General features: G+C 45.4%; 1 protein-coding gene across 1 annotated transcript in view; it reads right to left on the reverse strand.

Annotated features, from left to right (window-relative positions):
- The window catches only part of TRAP1 (TNF receptor associated protein 1), a 63,649-nt gene that overhangs the window by 21,199 nt on the left and 25,309 nt on the right, over positions 1 to 17,141 (reverse strand). Inside the window, exons 5-6 of the mRNA XM_029057914.2 lie at positions 5,665 to 5,736; positions 2,188 to 2,348 (exon numbers count right to left, since the gene is read on the reverse strand). Coding sequence (XP_028913747.1) covers positions 2,188 to 2,348; positions 5,665 to 5,736 — 233 coding nt within the window. The remainder of the gene's footprint in view (positions 1 to 2,187; positions 2,349 to 5,664; positions 5,737 to 17,141) is intronic.

A 17,141-nucleotide genomic window follows, 5' to 3' on the forward strand; every position in this document is an offset into this window, starting at 1 on the left:
CAGTCTCTGTCCCATATGGGGCTCACAGTCTTAATTCCCATTTTACAGATGAGGTACCTGAGGCACAGAGAAGTGAAGCGACTTGTCCAAGGTCACACAGCAAATAGTGGAGCCGGGATTAGAATTTATGTCCTCTTACTCCCAAGTCCGTGCTCTTTCCACTAGGCCACGCTGCTTCTCAGCACAGTACACACATTCCCTGCCTACAGTGAGCTTTACTTCCCACATTCAAGTTCCACCAACTCCGGCAAGCTTTCCCCGATTACAGTAAGGCCCGGCGCTCTACGTCACACAGACCCATCTATCATTTCTAGCACTAGACCCTCTAGACTCCAAACCTGATGTGGGCAGGAAATGTGCCTATTTATTGTCATACTGAACTCTGCCAAATGCTTAGTACAGTGCCCTGAACACAGTAAGCACTCAATAAATACGTCTGAATGGACTGTTAGCTCATTATGGGAAGGCAAAAGTGCCTGCTCATTCTGCTGCACTGTACTCTCCCAAGTGCTTACTTACTACAGTGCTCTGTACATAGTAAACGCTCAATAAAGCGTTTTAAATAAAACTCAATAAACACTCAGTAACAGAGAAGCAGCATAGCTCAGTGGAAAGAGCCCGGGCTTGGGAGTTGGAGGTCATGGGTTCGAATCCCAGCTCTTCCACTTTCATTCATTCAATTCATTCAATAGTATTTATTGAGCGCTTACTATGTGCAGAGCACTGTACTAAGCGCTTGGAATGAACAAGTCGGCAACAGATAGAGACAGTCCCTGCCGTTTGATGGGCTTACGGTCTAATCGGGGGAGACGGACAGACGAGAACAATGGCGATAAATAGAGTCAAGGGGAATAATATCTCGTAAAAACAATGGCAACTAAATAGAATCAAGGCGATGTATATTTCATTAACAAAATAAATAGGGTAATGAAAATACATACAGTTGAGCGGACGAGTACAGTGCTGAGGGGATGGGAAGGGAGAGGGGGAGGAGCAGAGGGAAAGGGGGAAAAGAGGGTTTAGCTGCGGAGAGGTGAAGGGGTGGTGGTAGAGGGAGTTGAGGGAGGAGAAGGGGAGCTCAGTCTGGGAAGGCCTCTTGGAGGAGGTGAGTTTTAAGTAGGGTTTTGAAGAGGGGAAGAGAATCAGTTTGGCGGAGGTGAGGAGGGAGGGCGTTCCAAGACCGCGGGAGGACGTGGCCCGGGGGTCGACGGCGGGATAGGCGAGACCGAGGGACGGTGAGGAGGTGGGCGGCAGAGGAGCGGAGCGTGCGGGGTCGGCGGTAGAAGGAGAGAAGGGAGGAGAGGTAGTGAGCTGGGTGACTGTGGGCAAGTCCCTTAACTTCTTTGTGCCTCAGCTACCTCATCTGTAAAATGGGGGTTAAGACTGTAGGCCTCATGTGGCACAACTTGATTACCGTGTATCTACCCCAGTGCTTAGCACAGTGCTCTGCACATAGTAAGCACTTAAATACCAACATTATTATTATTGTTAATACCATCGATGATGATGAACTAATTTATCGCAAATCCTCAGCACTCTGAATGTACATTTGTTCAACGAAACATTCAATTACCTACCTAGATTACTCTATATGTAACTATTTTCATAGCTGTCTCTCTGTTAAAGTACCAGCTCCTTATGAGCAGGGAATGTGTCCCTTCTTTGTTTTGTACTTCCCAAGATCTTAATGCACAGCACCAATTGGACAATTAATAACTACTAATACGTTAGGTCAGTTAAGGAATTTGGAAAGGACTTGTCATTCAGTGTGATGGGAGAAACGGGCAACCAAGAGGCTAATTATTTCTTAGTCTAGAGAGAGCAGGTAGGAGGGCCAGGACCATGACTAGTTCTCCTCCCTGCATTTTTTCCCCAGCGCTTATCTTGCCCACGGCCGACGTTCGATAATACATCGCGTGTTCCACCCATACCACCCTGCTCACGCTCTTCTGTCTGCCAGCCCTGCCAAACCATCTTAGGCCCCTTCCAGACTTTCCCCGAAAAAAAGTCTGAGGGTTCTAAACGTCACTGATGATTACTTTAAAAACCTGAATTTCCAACCGGGAATCCAGTGGGAATTCGATTCAGGAGTTGAGGTGGCAAAAACAAGAGGCCTCTCCTTCCTGGAACGCGTCCGTGCCCCAAGATGGAAGCTGACCCCAGTCCAGCCCCGCTCCAGGCACTCACCCGTCCGATAGCCACTGGTAGCCGGGGCTCTCGGGGACCGCCGACTGGGAGTAAACCTCCACCTTGTCTGCCACCATGAAGGCCGAGTAAAAGCCCACTCCAAACTGGCCAATGATCTTGCTGCTGGCCTCGGCCTGATTCTGCAAAGCATCCAGAAATGCCTACGACGACAAAGATTGAGCCAGTCAGTCGATCGTATTTATCGAGAGCTTACTGCGTGTACAGCACTGTTCTCTGTGGGAAAGTACAATACCACACTATAACAGACACGCTCCCTGCCCACCACCAACTTACAGTCTAGAGGGGGAGAAGCAGCCAGGTGTAGTGAATAGAGCACAGGCCTGGGAGTCAGAAGGTCGTGAGTTCTAATCCCGACTCCGTCGTTTGTCTGCTATGTGACCTGCCTTGGCAAGTCACTTCACTTCTCTGGGCCTCAGATACCTCATCTGTAAAATGGGGACTGAGCCCGTGAGCCCCACGTGGGGCAGAGACTGTGTCCAACCTGATTAGCCTGTATCTACCCAGAGCTCAGAACAGTGCCTAACACGTAGTAAGCACTTAACAAATGCCACAATTATTATTATTACAGCTAATCATTACGTCGGGGAACGCGTCCGCCAATTCTGTAAGCACTGTTTTCTCCCAAGCGCTTAGTACAGCGCTCTGCATATAGTAAGCACATAAATACTACCACCACCATCATTATTGTTATTATAAATATATTACAGGTATGGACATAAGTGCTGTGAGGTCGGGAGTGGGGATGAATAACAGGAGTAAGTCAAGGTGACACAGAAGGGAGTTGAAGAAAAGGAAAAGAGGGTGTGGGTGGAACGTTTTATCCCCTTTCAGAGCCGCCCGATGATTCCGGGATGACTGGCGTGTTTTCCAATCTTTCTGCCAAATATCAGCAATCCAAAGGAAACAAGTCCCTGGACCTGGGACACAAATTCAGCCAGGCTTGGGCCACACCATCCGCTGGTTAGGAGCCAGTGCCCCGATTTAGCTTCCCTTACATACAGCTCTTTCGAAGGGCAAATTGGCCCTCTTTAGTGATCATAAGCATGCTCTGCTAATCCTCTAATCTCAGCATAATGCCCTCTTATGCAACGGGACCTACGAAGCTCTTGTTAAAGGCGATAGTGAGCTACACTTTGAAAGGATTAACGGAAAAGTACAATAGTAGGGGACGCCCGGCTGCAGCTATCGTCTGTTGGCGGGCTGAGCAAACGGGAGAAGGGGAGCTACGTTAATGCAAGACAGTTTCGTGAAACAGAGAAGCAGCGAGGCACGGTGGAAAGAGCATGGGCCTGGGAGTCACAAGAAGTGGGTTCTCATCCCGGCCCCACCACCACTTGTCTGCCGTGTGACCCTGGGCAAGTCACTTAACTACTCTGTGCCTGAGTTACGTCATCTGTAAAATGGGGATTAAGACTATGGGACAGGGACTGGGTCCAACCCGAATATCTTGTATCTATCCACACACATTATGGGAGAACTGCCTCTACTGAAACCCTAACCAGCAATCAATCCATTTTTTTATGGTATTTGTTAAACATTTACTATGTGTCAAGCACTGATTTAAGCGCTGGGGTAGTTACAGGTTAATCGGGCCAGATACTGTCCCTGTCCCACATGGGGCTCACAGTCTAAGTAGGAGGGAGAACAGGTATCGAATCCCTATTTTGCAGTTGAGGAAACTGAGGCACAGAAGTTAAGTGACTTGCTCAACGTCCCACAGCAGGAAAGCGGCAGAGCTGAGATCAGAACTCAAGTCCTCTGACTCCCAAACCTGTGCTTTATCCACTAGACTTAGTGGTTACTGTATGCTGACTGCTGTACCAGGCGCTTGGGAAAGAAGAATAAAATAGAATTGTTAGACTTTATCCCTGCCCACAAGGAGCTAACAGTCTTTAGGGGGAGACAGACATTAAAATCAATTCGAGATGGGGAAATAGTAGAGTATAAGGATATGTTCATAAGGACTAGGGGGCTGAGGGGAGCACCAAAGTGCTTAAAGGGTACATAGCCATGTTCATAGGGAAACAAGGAAGGCCTCTTGGAAGAGATGTGATTTTGGGGAGGGTTTTGAAGGTGTGGAGAGTGGTAGACTGTCATATATGAAGGGGGAAAGAGTTCCAGGCCCTAGGGAGGATGGGGGTAAGGGGTTGACAGTGGAAAAGACAAGATCAAGGTACAGAGAGTAGGCTGGAATTAGAGGAGCGAAGTGTGCAGCCTGGGCTGCAGTGGGGAAAGGAGAGGGAGAGCTGAATCATGCCTTAAAGCTGCTGGTAAAGAATTTGTTTGATGCAGAGGTGTAAGGGCAATAAATGGTAGCTTTTGAAGAGTGGAGAAGCATAGACTGATTGGGTTTTTCAGAAAAACAATCCAGAAGGCAGAGTGAAATAATGACCGGAGAGGGGAGGGCCAGGAGGCAGGGAGATCGAAAGGAGGCTTATGCCTCTCAGGGCCCTTAAAAATGGGAATCGAAACCAACGTGGAGGAACATCTACACTCAAAATGACCAGGATTGGCAACACAGGAAACCATGATGGGAGCAGAAGGCCCTCACTCCCTTGTGTACGCAACCCAGAAGGAAATCGTGGAAAATAAATCTGCCCGGGTGCTTTTCACTTTCTCTATTCTACCCTGCATTTTCTCTCCCTTCCTACTTAACTTCTTAATCATAATGCCCTCTGACTTCACTCTTCCCTCAACTTCCCGCCTCCCTCATTAACCCAGAGATAGCTGCTGGGCAACTCTTAGCCATGAAATATGTTCAAATATGAAAATGGGGATCAAACTGGCAAAAGAGTATTTTAGAAGGCAAGGGATATAACTCCTCGCCGCAGGAATGATGAAAGTGAACTTTGAGAAGTACAAGACTCCAGCAGCTGCAGCCTGCACCTTCCAGGAAGGTCCACGGCTGAAAAGAGAACCATCTGTCATCAGTGGAACCTTTTCTTCACTGCAAGAGCTGAGATCAGCTCTGGCACCCGAGGTTTTGAACCCTGCCCTGTTGACCCTTTGCCCCTAAAGTAAATCTCCAACTGGCATTTCAAAAGTCTGAAAGAGAACTACTGATATGAGTCTGAATTGCCTGCTGGAAACTGGAGGTGGAGGAAAGAGAATTCATTCTTGCTAAGAATTATTAGGAAAACGGTCGGTCATTTCATATGACTGGCAGGACATCAGGAACCACAAATATGCTATAAATTAGCATAAGTAACAAACAATCACTGGCAAGGAGGAAAGACCATTTCTTGTGTATTGGTCTTCCTGGTGCAGACACTGTACAAAACCCTACTCTAGCAACTAGTGTCCAGGATAGGCTCTAAGTCTGGTGGAGATAGGAACGGCGGGGAGGGTAGGGGAATGTATCCTCTGGTGGGTGCAAAAGAGAGTCTTTGGACACCAAAGCTAAGGACACGAAGAGAAAACTCGAATCCAAAAACAGAAAGAGAGGCCCGCTCTTACCTTTGAGCCTGATCTGGCAATTGTTCCCAGGTTGGCTACTAGCTCTTCTTGGGTCATTCCGATGCCAGTGTCCTGTGAAGAAGAGAGTAAAACAATCTTGTTCACCAGAGATCAGCTGCCACGATTTTCCACCTTTCTTGGTAAGCGAGGATTGGGCCTAGTCATTCTTGCATCTCTAGCCCAAGTGCCTTCTGTTCCCTAGGACTCAGGCACTCCCATGAGGCTTTTAGGACTAAGACACCCCTCAAATGGCCAATGGGATCTTATTAGGTGCCTCACATAAATATATATATATATATATATATAAGCTGGCAGCAAAATGAAGACCGTGATGAAGGGAAAAGTAATGCATCTCAGAGGCTATTTTCATGAATCTACCTCCCAGGTGAATGCCTCTCCCCCAATAATTTTATTGAGAAAATACAGCTTTAAAATGTATCACTGAAAATTAGAATTGTAGAAAAAGTATATACAGAAGTAAAATGTGGGATCAAACATTTTCCCAGCACTTTAGCAACCAAAAACCTCTAGAAACGAACATTTTTACCATCCTCCAATCTAATGGATTGGATCTAATGGCAATCTATCTGTTGCTGAATTGTATCATGCAAGTGTTTAGTACAGTGCTCTGCACATAATAAGCGCTCAATAAATACTATTGAGTGAATAATGGCAACTCGGACTTCCTTGTGGAATAGACCTGGTCCCAGATAAAGGAATTTACTCTTTTAAGTATTCCTCCCTGGCAGGAAAAGGCCTGATAGAGGCAAACTGTATGTTCTCCCCTAAGGTGTCTTCCTAAGCCATTCCCCAGAATCCTAGAATTATCTTGGGCAAGCAGGGGAGGATGTGCGCAGATCAACAAACAGTCCCTCCTCTAACAAGGGGCTTGAGCAATTATTGGTAAAAGATTTACAGAATCTACACTCTCACTAAATACCTGAATACTAGCGCAGCCAGGGATCAACTCATCCCAGAGCAAAGCAGGCACTCTTTACTGATGCCTTTTCATTCACTCATATTTATTGAGTGCTTACGCTTGGGAGAATGCAATATAGCAATAAACAGACACATTCACTGCCTATGACCAGCTCACAGTTGCAGGTCTTCCTCAATCTAACAGACTTCTCCGGGGACTTGCTTCAGTTTTGGTGGAAGGCATTGTTCCCCCCCTCCCCCAGGGCTTTGGACCAAAGGAGGTGGGTTAGGGAAGTTTCTTCCAATTTTATGTGCCTGACAGTACCTCTAGACTGTGAGCTCACTGTGGGCAGGCAATGTGTCTGTTTACTCTTTAACTGGACTCTCCCAAGCGCTTAGTACTCAACACAGTAAGCGCTCAATAAATATGATCGACCGACTGACCGAGCATGCGGTGCAGAAGGAACAGCTGTGCTCCTGGGCTGGGTCAGGGGGGTGGTGGACAATGAGTCCAACACTGAGACTTTTCCTTAATGCGGGATCCTTCCACAATGCAGCCCCTGGAAATGCCTCCTCCTCAAATGTTGAGCTACTGGAATTTCTCATCCCTCCCAAAATGCAGGATTCCAATGTTTTGGCAGTTCACTGAGTTGGAAAGGACCTTGAGAAATCACCTGGACCAGCACCCTGCCCACCTACAGGGTTACAAATTATTTGTTGGAGAATTTGGTCTAAGAGCAAAAAGCAATCCAGGTAGGAGTTAGTAATTTTCCTCTTTAAAGACAGGCTCAGCATTTGTCCATTTCCTCAGACATTTATCTCGATTCTCTTTTTGTCCATCTGTCTTATCGGGTCTAAAGTTTTGGGCTAGTTGGGGAACGCCTAAAGATTGAACATCCTCAGGGATTTTCCCCCCTTTCCCACACTTTCTTGAGGATAATAGCTTCATAGTAATGCTTTTAATTTGGAGACAGATTGTTTTATTTTTTCAAAAGCACTTCCAGAGCCATCAATCACATTTTACCCTTACAAAATCCCTGTGAGAAAGAGGCCGGCGTGATCCCCATTTTACAGAGGAGGTAACTGAGGACAGGGAGATGTAGTGGCTTACCCAAATTCACCCAGCAGGCCAGTGGCAGAGCTGGGACCACTCGAAACTAGATCTCTTGGCTCTCAGACCTGTATTCTCTCCAGAGGCCTCCCATATGTAGTGCTGCAGTAATATCAGCCAAGTCCTTAAGTACCCTATCGAGCCCGACACGGGGGCCTGATGATTAAACAAATCCAGTTTTTAAAAATACCCTCTAACAGGAACACAACGCTTGGATGGGAGGAGCACACAACGGGAGCCATCTTCTCCACGTAAATGGGATGGAGGGGATTTGGCATGCCCACCCCTCACGATAAAAAGGAGGCCAACGAGAAGCTGGAGTGGTGACATGGCTGCTGGTCACGGCTCTCTCCTATCTTTAGCTTAAGATGGGGGCGAGAACACTCGGCCCCGCTTGGAAATGCCAGGCCATGATCAGTGGGGAACGGGTCCCCGACCCAAGCTGCTTTTCATGTGTGTCCTCTTTGGCCTGTATATGTTGGCTGTCCACCCCTCTGACCGTGTGTGGGTGTGCATCCATCTCTCTGGCTGTGTCTCCTGGCCTTGCCTGTGTCTACACCCCTCATCTCTGCCTTAGACCTGGCCCACTGGGCACCTACCCGAGGAGCCCTGCTTTAACTTTGCCATTTAGCGTGAAATGGAAGATGGTACTGCTCCTCTTAAGCTATTTCTTTTGCTATTGATTCAACTTTCCTACCTCCCAGTCCTAAACTTGGCGCCCATAACACGGACATCAAATTTCAGCACTGAGGACAAGAAGATATTACCCTGATTTCCTTCCTTTAAAGTTTAATGTTTCTGCTACATTTATCTCGATTCCCTTTTTGTCCCATCGGGTCCCACATCTGTCTTATCGGGTCTGAAGTTTTGGGCTGGTTGGGGAATGCCTAAAGATTGAACTTAATTCCCCCTGACTTTGTTTCCTATCCTGAACTTCCTAATTCTGTAACACCAGATGGCTGAATGGAACAGAGATGCAGTTATGGTAATTTGGGGATTTTTATTTTTTTTTGCATTGGCCTGCTCTAAGGCAGTGCCCTCTAGGCAAACCTCGTGCTTCACAAATACACCTCGCCCTAACTGAGGAACAATAACTACAGTACAGAGATACCTCCTTTAATTTTATACCACACCATGAATAGACTCATTGGCATACTATGAATTCATAGATCGAGAGGTAGCATTACCTAGTGGAAAGAGCACGGGCCTAGGAGTCAGCCGATTGATTTGGGGGATGGGGGGGAAGAGTCACAACTTCTCCATGCCTCGATTTCCTCCTCTGTAAAATGAGGATTCAATACCTGTTCTCCCTGCGCCTTAGACTCGGAGCCCCATGTGGGATAGGGACTGTATCTGACTGGAGTATCTTGTATCTACCCCAGAGCAAGGCATATAGCAGATACTTAAACATTATTATTATTACTGTTAAATTTGCAGGCTGGTAACTCTCCTGCATATCTGTCAAATTTAGACAGACAAATGCCAGTTTGTTCACCAGAAAGGACCAGAGGGACTCGAGAGCAGCAGAGAAGTCAAAATTCTCCTTTGTTTTCTAAAAATAAAACATTTTATTTTTAAAAATAAAACCAAAAAAAGTAGGTGCAGCCATAGTTTAAAGATAACACTTTAGCCTGAAGTGACAACAGACTGAAATGGGAAGACATAATTATCCCCTTTCCTAGGAAAATGCATTTTCACTATCTTTCATCCCCTATCTCATCAACTATTTCTCTGAGATATTTGACAGAATAGCTTCAAGTTATCATTGTTTTGATTAACTACCAGGATCAGGCAGGAAGAAAAGGTAAACATGCATATAAGGTTTCCTTTTGATTCATGTTTTGTTTCACATCGTGAGAAGCAGCACGGTCTAGTGGCTAGAGCACGGGCCTGGGAGTCAGAAGGACCTGGGTTCTAATCCCGGCGCTGGCACTTATCTGCTGTGATCTTGGGCAAGTCACTTCTCTTCTCTGTGCTTCAAATTCCCTCCTCTGTAAAATGGGAATTAAGATTGTGAACCCTATGTGGGGCAGGGACTGTGTCCAACCCGATCGGCTTGTATCTACCCCAGCGTGTTGAAAAGTGCCTGGCACATAGTAAGTGCTTAACAAATACTATTATTATTGTTGTTCATAGTCAAAGTTTTCTTAAGACCACTAAAGTCCCGGTCCTGGGCTAAGCCACTAGTCAGTTTCCCGGGTCAATCTCTGGCTCCAGAAAGTTTGGAAAATTAAGAAGTCCTTCTCGTGACTTAAGATGGTAGTATGAGCTCCATGTGGAGGAGGGACTATCTGCAATCCATCTCGGTGCTTAGAACAATGCCCGTCACACAGTGAGCGCTTAAATAAATACTATTATGATTACTATGTAACTTACCTTCTAGTTTGACTCTTCCTCTGTCACTAAACCCTCATTCTATTCTAAGTCCTATTTAAAAACTCTCTCAAATCTGACATATGGGATGAAAAGTCTACATTTTGTAAAAGAAAACATGGAGAATTCAGAAGTAAAGAACTGTAACAGTAAATGCTTCTCCTGCTACAGCCCTCCTAAAAATTCTGCTTCGAATACCAAGCCACCATATTGCAACATTTTGACAATATAAGCACCGAACGCGGCACAAATCGAGTCAGTAATTAGGTAGAACGCACGCATTACCTTTACGAAACATAACTGGAGCCGAGTCACTTTGGACCTCGATAAAATAAGGTTTGGCAAAGCAAAAATTTCCAATGAATGGACTGAGTGAATTGGGCAAATTTAATTTAGACACTCTCTTTGTTAAAAAGCTGGGTCTTTCCAAGGATATTTTTACAGTATTTTCTCAGAGTAGTGAATATTGCATCTTTATCCACCAGATGGCACCGCGTCTCACTAAGCAGCCATTTCTCTTTATGAATTCCCAGAACCCACTGGGCAGAGACTGACAATAAAATACATTTGCTGTAAAAATAACGATAATAATGATCATTTTGATATTGGTTAAGCGCTCACTGGGTGCCAGCCACCGCCCCGACTGCTAAGGAAGTTACAGAATCATGGGGTTGGCAGAGCCGGGACCAGAACCCAGGTCTTCTGACTCCCAAGCCTGTGCTCTTTCCACTAGGCTACGTTGCTTCTTGGCTGTTAGTCTCACCCGGTTGGTCCCCTGGAAGTCTGAAAGACCCACACCCAAGCCAAAATACAAATCCACGGGGCATCAATTTAAAGAAAGGAAAAAATAAAAAGGAAAATTTGCAGTCGCCAGTTTTCAATTCCACTGGCCAGAGTAAATTTTCTGAGCATACAAAATTGCAGGTATACGTCTAAGAGCTTCAGCGGACAATGCGGTGTAGTGAAAGCATGACACGAGGTAGTGATTTTCTTGAACATTTTACATTTCCTGATACGGCAAATATTTTCATTACGCTTCCACAACAGAGTCTGAGGACTAGAACTAATGTCTCACTTGTTTAGGCAAATAGCAGTGCCCTTTCTGCCAAGGCAGAAAGATCTTTTGGGACTGAGGAAACAGAAATGAGCACCCATGGCTGATGGTTAGGGGAAAAGACCAGAAAGCCTTATGTGCAACTTTGCGGAATTGAAGGAATCCTGGCTAGAGGCAACAGGGATGGGTGCAGTCGACGTTGAGCCTCAAACTGAGCCAATCCTGATTGCTAAAGATCATTTTTTTCTATGGTATTTTGAAGTGCTTACTGTTTTTGCCAGGGACGCACTGGGGTAGGTATGAAAGACAATCAGGTTGGACACCGTCCACATCCCGCATGGGCTAATCTGTATTAATTCCCACTTTACAGAGGAGATATTACCCAAGATCACACAGTACACAAGTGGCGGAGCCTGAATTAGATCTCAGATCTTTCTGACTCCCAGGCTCATACTCTAACCATGAGACCACGCTGCTTTTCAAGCAAACTGCAAATAACTGACTGTGGACTCTCATACACCTTCCTGGGATTGCCCATGATAACCTGAAAATACAGTGCAGTACAACAGCTGAGATTACCAAAACCCATTCAGGTGAATAAATCCCTGAATTATTCTAGCCTACATTTAGCCACAGATTTGGACTCTGCCCTGAAGAATTTTGGAAAAGTCCTTCGAGCCACTGCTGGAGCTGAGGTTAGAGAGTTTTATCTGACAGACCTCTATCGCTAATTAACTCCCACCCGGGGGCTGAGCATTGAGCTTTAAAAAAACATATTCATTAGCTGTGGTATTCACTGATCTCTAACTGCATGCAGCACACTGTTCTAAGCACTTGGGAGAGTACAATACAACAGAGGTGGTAGACATGTTCTCTGTCTAAAACTAGCGTACAGTCTAGAGGGGGAGACAATCATAAAAAAAAATATGATTTATAGATACGTATGTAAGTGCCATAGGGTTGAGGGTGGGGCAAATATCAAATGTCCAAAGGTCACAGATCCAAGTGCATAGATGACACAGAAGGGAGAGATTGGCTCTTGGTATCAAATACAGGCATATCCCATGATACAAAGGGATTATGTTCCTTGAAATTTAGATCATTGTGGCTTGCTTTTCCATAGCGGTACTGGCAATGAATAAAGATCCACTGCAGAACCTCTGGAAAAACTAAAATGAAATTCCTTTTTAAGTGTTACAAACTTTTAAAAGCATGGGCCTGGGAGCCAGAGGACCTGGGGTCTAATCTTACTCCACCACTTGCCTCCTGTGCGATCTGGGACAAGTCACTTAACTTCTCTGTGCCTCAGTTTCCTCACCTGTAAAATGGAGAATCCAAACCTGTTCTCCCTCCTTCTTGCCTATGAGCCCCATGTGGGTTAGGGACTGTTTCCCACCTGATGATCTTGTACTCACCCCAGCGCTTAGAACAGTGCTAGCTCGACAGATAGTAGGGCTTACATAACATTTTAAAAAATGGTGCTAAACTATTGTTTAAATCTTATTCACAGCGATAACATCACAGTATGAAATAAATAAGTGTAATTACAATTCCTTGAGGGAAGCTGCAGACAGAAATGCTTGTTTTGAAGAGTGGTTTTTCAATTTAATGACAAATTTCTCCCATTTCAACAGCTGTTGAACAGAAGCCTCCTTTTTTTCAGAAATCATCTTGTTGCTCACCTGGGTTATAAACCCCAAGGCACCATGTCTGAGCTTTTTATCTTTACTTTACCCCAGTGCTTAGTAAACACTTAATATAAGAACTAACAAAACAACTCCCTCCTGAACATCTCTAGGTACCTTTCGGTTCCTTCCTCCATGAGGACTGTCTTTATTAATCATTTATAAATGCATCCCCTGCCTTGAAAGCTAATGACTTTTTACTCCCCCAAATTTTAGCAGCTGATAGACACCATAACTTGTACCCTCAACTCCCACCTCAGAACTTCTGTGTCACCTAGTTCCCCCAACCTCTCATAGCATTATGTTCATATCTCACAAACCTTATTAAGTAACAACTCAGGAGTATCTACACCTCCTTCTCCTTCTTCCTACTTATCATTTACTTAATTGTCACTCTTTCCTGCTAGACTGTAAACCTCTTCAGGGCAAAATCTTGCCTGGTAATTCTATTGTACTCTTACTCTTCCAAATGTGTGGCATAGCGTTCTGCACACAGAAACCACACAATTATTGGTTTAGTCTTCATCTCTTTTGGTATTTTGCAGTGGCATCCTGAATTGTCATATAATAAAGTCCTTGAATGCTTCCTCTGAATGAGATGCGATTAACCCATTGACCTGTTCATCAACCATTCTTTTTCTTCTTCTTTTTTTTTTTAAAGAGAATTTGTTAAGCACTTTCTATGTGTCAGACACGGGACTAAGCCCTGGATACAAGCAAATTGGGTTGGACACAGTCCCTGTCCCACATATGGACTCACAGTCTTAATCTCCACTATATAGATGAAGTAACTGAAGCACAGAGAAGTGAACTGACCTGCCCAAGGAGAACTGACTTGCCAAAGGTCAAGGCAGACAAGTGGGAGAGCTGGCAGTAGAACCCAGGTTCTGACTCCCAGGCCCATGCTCTAACCACTAGCCCATGCTGCTTCTCAAATGAATCGTTCACTTAACTTCTCTGTGGCTCAGTTCCCTCATCTGGAAAACGGGGGTTAAGACTGAGAGCCCCAGTTGGGACAACCTGATTACCTTGTATACCACCCCCCCCCCCTCAGCATTTAGAACAGTGCTTTGCACATAGTAAGTGCTTAACAAACACGATCATTATTATTATTGTTCTTGATCATTAATTTAATCATTCTTATATTACGCAGCCTCCTCAGTTGAACAACTTCTTTGCTATCTGCTTGGAGATCTCGTCAATGCCTGAGAACCTGACCTCATCTATGGGCAGAGCTTCCTCCACGATTCATTCATCGTTGACTGCTCCACCTCGGTCCTGGGCAGGACTTTCCTACCCACAGCAATCTGCCGGAGTGCCGGGATTGGGTGGGTGCACAAATGGGATAAACTTTCAGAAAGTACAAGTTATCCTCGGTGTGGTTGGAGCCCAGACCAGAGCATCAGATACAGATTGGTGTAGCCCAGAGAGGGTGGGTTTTTCTTTTTTTTTGTGTGTGTGTGTATATATATATATATATATATATAGGAGAATTGATCTCTGGTATGCCTCTATAATGGCTTCTTCCGGCTCGTCTGGGAGCAATTTTGGCCCCATGTTGCCCTGAAGGCCTCTCTGAGAGCTCTGTCACGGAAGTTGGAAAACGCCTTTAAATTGAGTGGACTCTAGCCACCTTCCACTGAAGCCGACCACTAACCAAATCCTTCGGCAGGAGGCTAGAGTGCAGACAATAGGCCTTACCTTAAAATAATAAATAACAATATCCATGAATAACAACCTTTGAGTCAAACTGAACAATTTTCATCTAATCTCTATTTATATAACCGCTGATGAAAATGAAGACCCACTTGTTTTAACAGGGAAGTAAAACTCATGAAAAGAAAGCAAAACATTCCTCAGGAGGATTTACCCTGACAGTGAAGCCCGACAAGTCTTTCTTTTTTCTCGGTGTATTGGCCCTATCGGATCAAAAGAGGAAGAGAGGTGTCCAAGAGAAGACAATATTTATCCTAGAAAGAAGAAATACTTTCCCACAGCAATTTCTCTATGAGGGAGGGCAGTGCCAAGAGAAATGGGACTCTGAACTTACCTCAGGTTTTTAAGAAGCAACAATGGAAAAGAGTGCCAACGATCATATATGTGGTGGAGAGAATGGCAAGAGAAAAATGAAAAAAAAACACTGGAGAAGGGGGTCAAAATGAAAAACCCCTAAGCTTTAGGAAGCAGACTCCTTGAGATGGTGCCTACTTCATCAATCCGTGAATTGAATTTATTGAGTGCTTACTTTGTTCAGAGCACTGTACTCAGAGCTTGGGAGAGTACGATATTTCAGAGCTAGTTGACATGTTCCCTGCCCACAACCAGCTTTGAGCACTTACTGCACGCAGAGCACAGGAGAAGCGACATGGCGTAGTGAATAGAGCACGGGCCTGGGAGTTGGAAAGTCAGGGGTTCTAATCCTGCCTTGGCCACTTATCTGCTGTGTGACCTTGTTATGTGTCTGGCACAGGGTAAGCACATAACAAATACCACTATTATTATTATTATCACTATTTATAAGCCGTTGGGAGAAACTGCATGTGGGGGGGATGACTGCTTAGGAGTTCATGGGAGAGTCACGCTTGAAATCTTGTTGCGCTGCATGAGTGGGATTAGACTAGGTCAATGATTCAGCTCTGGGTCTCAAAGTTGCCGTGGAAATCTAAAAATGCAGCAGGGGGAAGTGTGACATCCTGTTCCTGGTCAGTGACTATAAATGGTATACAGCATCGGTAGTTTCCTCTGCTGTAAAATGGGAATTCAATCCCTTTCTCCCTCTTATCTAGACTGTGAGCCCCATGTGGGACAGGTAGTGTGCCTGAACTAATTCACTTGTACCTGCCCCAGTGCTTAGAACAGTGTTTGACACAGTAAGCGCTTAGCAAATACCATAAAAAAAGGAATAGTCCAAGTCCAGAAGTCTCAAATGGACCAGAAGAATGAATTAGAAACCTCCAGTAAGTGGCCAAATATGACACAGTTAGCATCAAAATCAAAAGTGAAGCTGGTGGGCCAGTGAAAATAATCAATCGGAGCGAAAGAGAGATGGACGTCAGCCCCCTGGAAGGGTGGTCAGCCCCCTGGAAGGGTGGTCAGCCCTGACAACAGGTTAGAGGGGTGGGGGATGGACTCCACGTTGCATATCGTTCCACTTTCCCAAATTTGGAAGTGAAAAGATCCCTCTGAAACTCTATAGGTAAAGATGATCGCAGCATATTTTCACAACTTTTCAAAGTGTTAGTACATGGTCTTCATTTCAGAGCCACTGGGAGGCAGTTTGGCCTAGTGAAAGGAGCATGGAACTGGGAATCAGGACACCCAAGCGCTTAGTACGGTGCTCTGCACACAGTAAGCGCTCAATAAATACGATTGAATGAATGAAATGACACACAGGTTGTAGTCCTGGCTCCTCCCCTTGCCTGCTGTGTGACCTGAGGAAGGACATATCACTTCTCTATGCCTTAATTTCCTTATCTGAATGATGGGGATTAAATGCCAGTTCTCCTTAGCTCTTAGACCCTGAGCCCCCATGAGGGACAGGAACTCTGTCAGAGCTGACTGTATTGACTCTACTCCAGCACTTAGTATATATTACGAATGAGAAGCAGCATGACCTAATGGATGGGGGGGGGTCAGAAGGACATGGGTTCTAATCCCAATTCCACCACTTATAAGGGAGAGTAAATGTCTGTCAGATATGAAGAGGCAGGACATTCCAGATCAGAGACAGAATGAGGGCAAGAAGTTGGCAGCAAGATAGGCAAGATCGAGGTACAGTGAGCGGGTTGGCGTTAGAGGAGCAAAGTATGAAAGCTGGGTTGCAAAAGGAGAGCAGCAAGGTGAGGTAGGAGGGGGTAAGGTGATGGACTGCTTTAAAGCCAATAGTGAGGAGCTTCTGTTTGATGGGTAGATGGGTGGGCACCAGTGGAAGAGTGGTTCTTGAGGAGTGGGACACATGTCCCGAACATTTTTGTAGAAAAATGATTTGGGCAGCAGAGTGACGTATGGACAGGAGTGGGGAGAGACGGGAGGCAGGGAGGTCAGCAAAAAGGCTGATGCAGAAATCAAGGTGGGAAGGAGGAGTGATTGTATTAACATGGTAGCACTTTGGATGGAGAAGAAATGGTGGATTTTAGCAGTGTTGTGAAGGTTGAACCGACAGGATTTAGCGATGGATTGAATATTTGGGTTGAATGAGAGAGAAGAGTCGAGGATAATGCCATGGTTACAGGAAACAGAACAGAGGGTGGAGCTTCTACAGTGACAGAAAAACCAGGGGGAGGAGAAGGGGTTGGGTGGGAAGATAAGGGAATTTTGTTGGGGACGTGTCAAGTTT

This window comes from Ornithorhynchus anatinus, chromosome 2, assembly GCF_004115215.2.
Source record: "Ornithorhynchus anatinus isolate Pmale09 chromosome 2, mOrnAna1.pri.v4, whole genome shotgun sequence".
Classification (NCBI taxonomy): Eukaryota; Metazoa; Chordata; class Mammalia; order Monotremata; family Ornithorhynchidae; genus Ornithorhynchus; species Ornithorhynchus anatinus.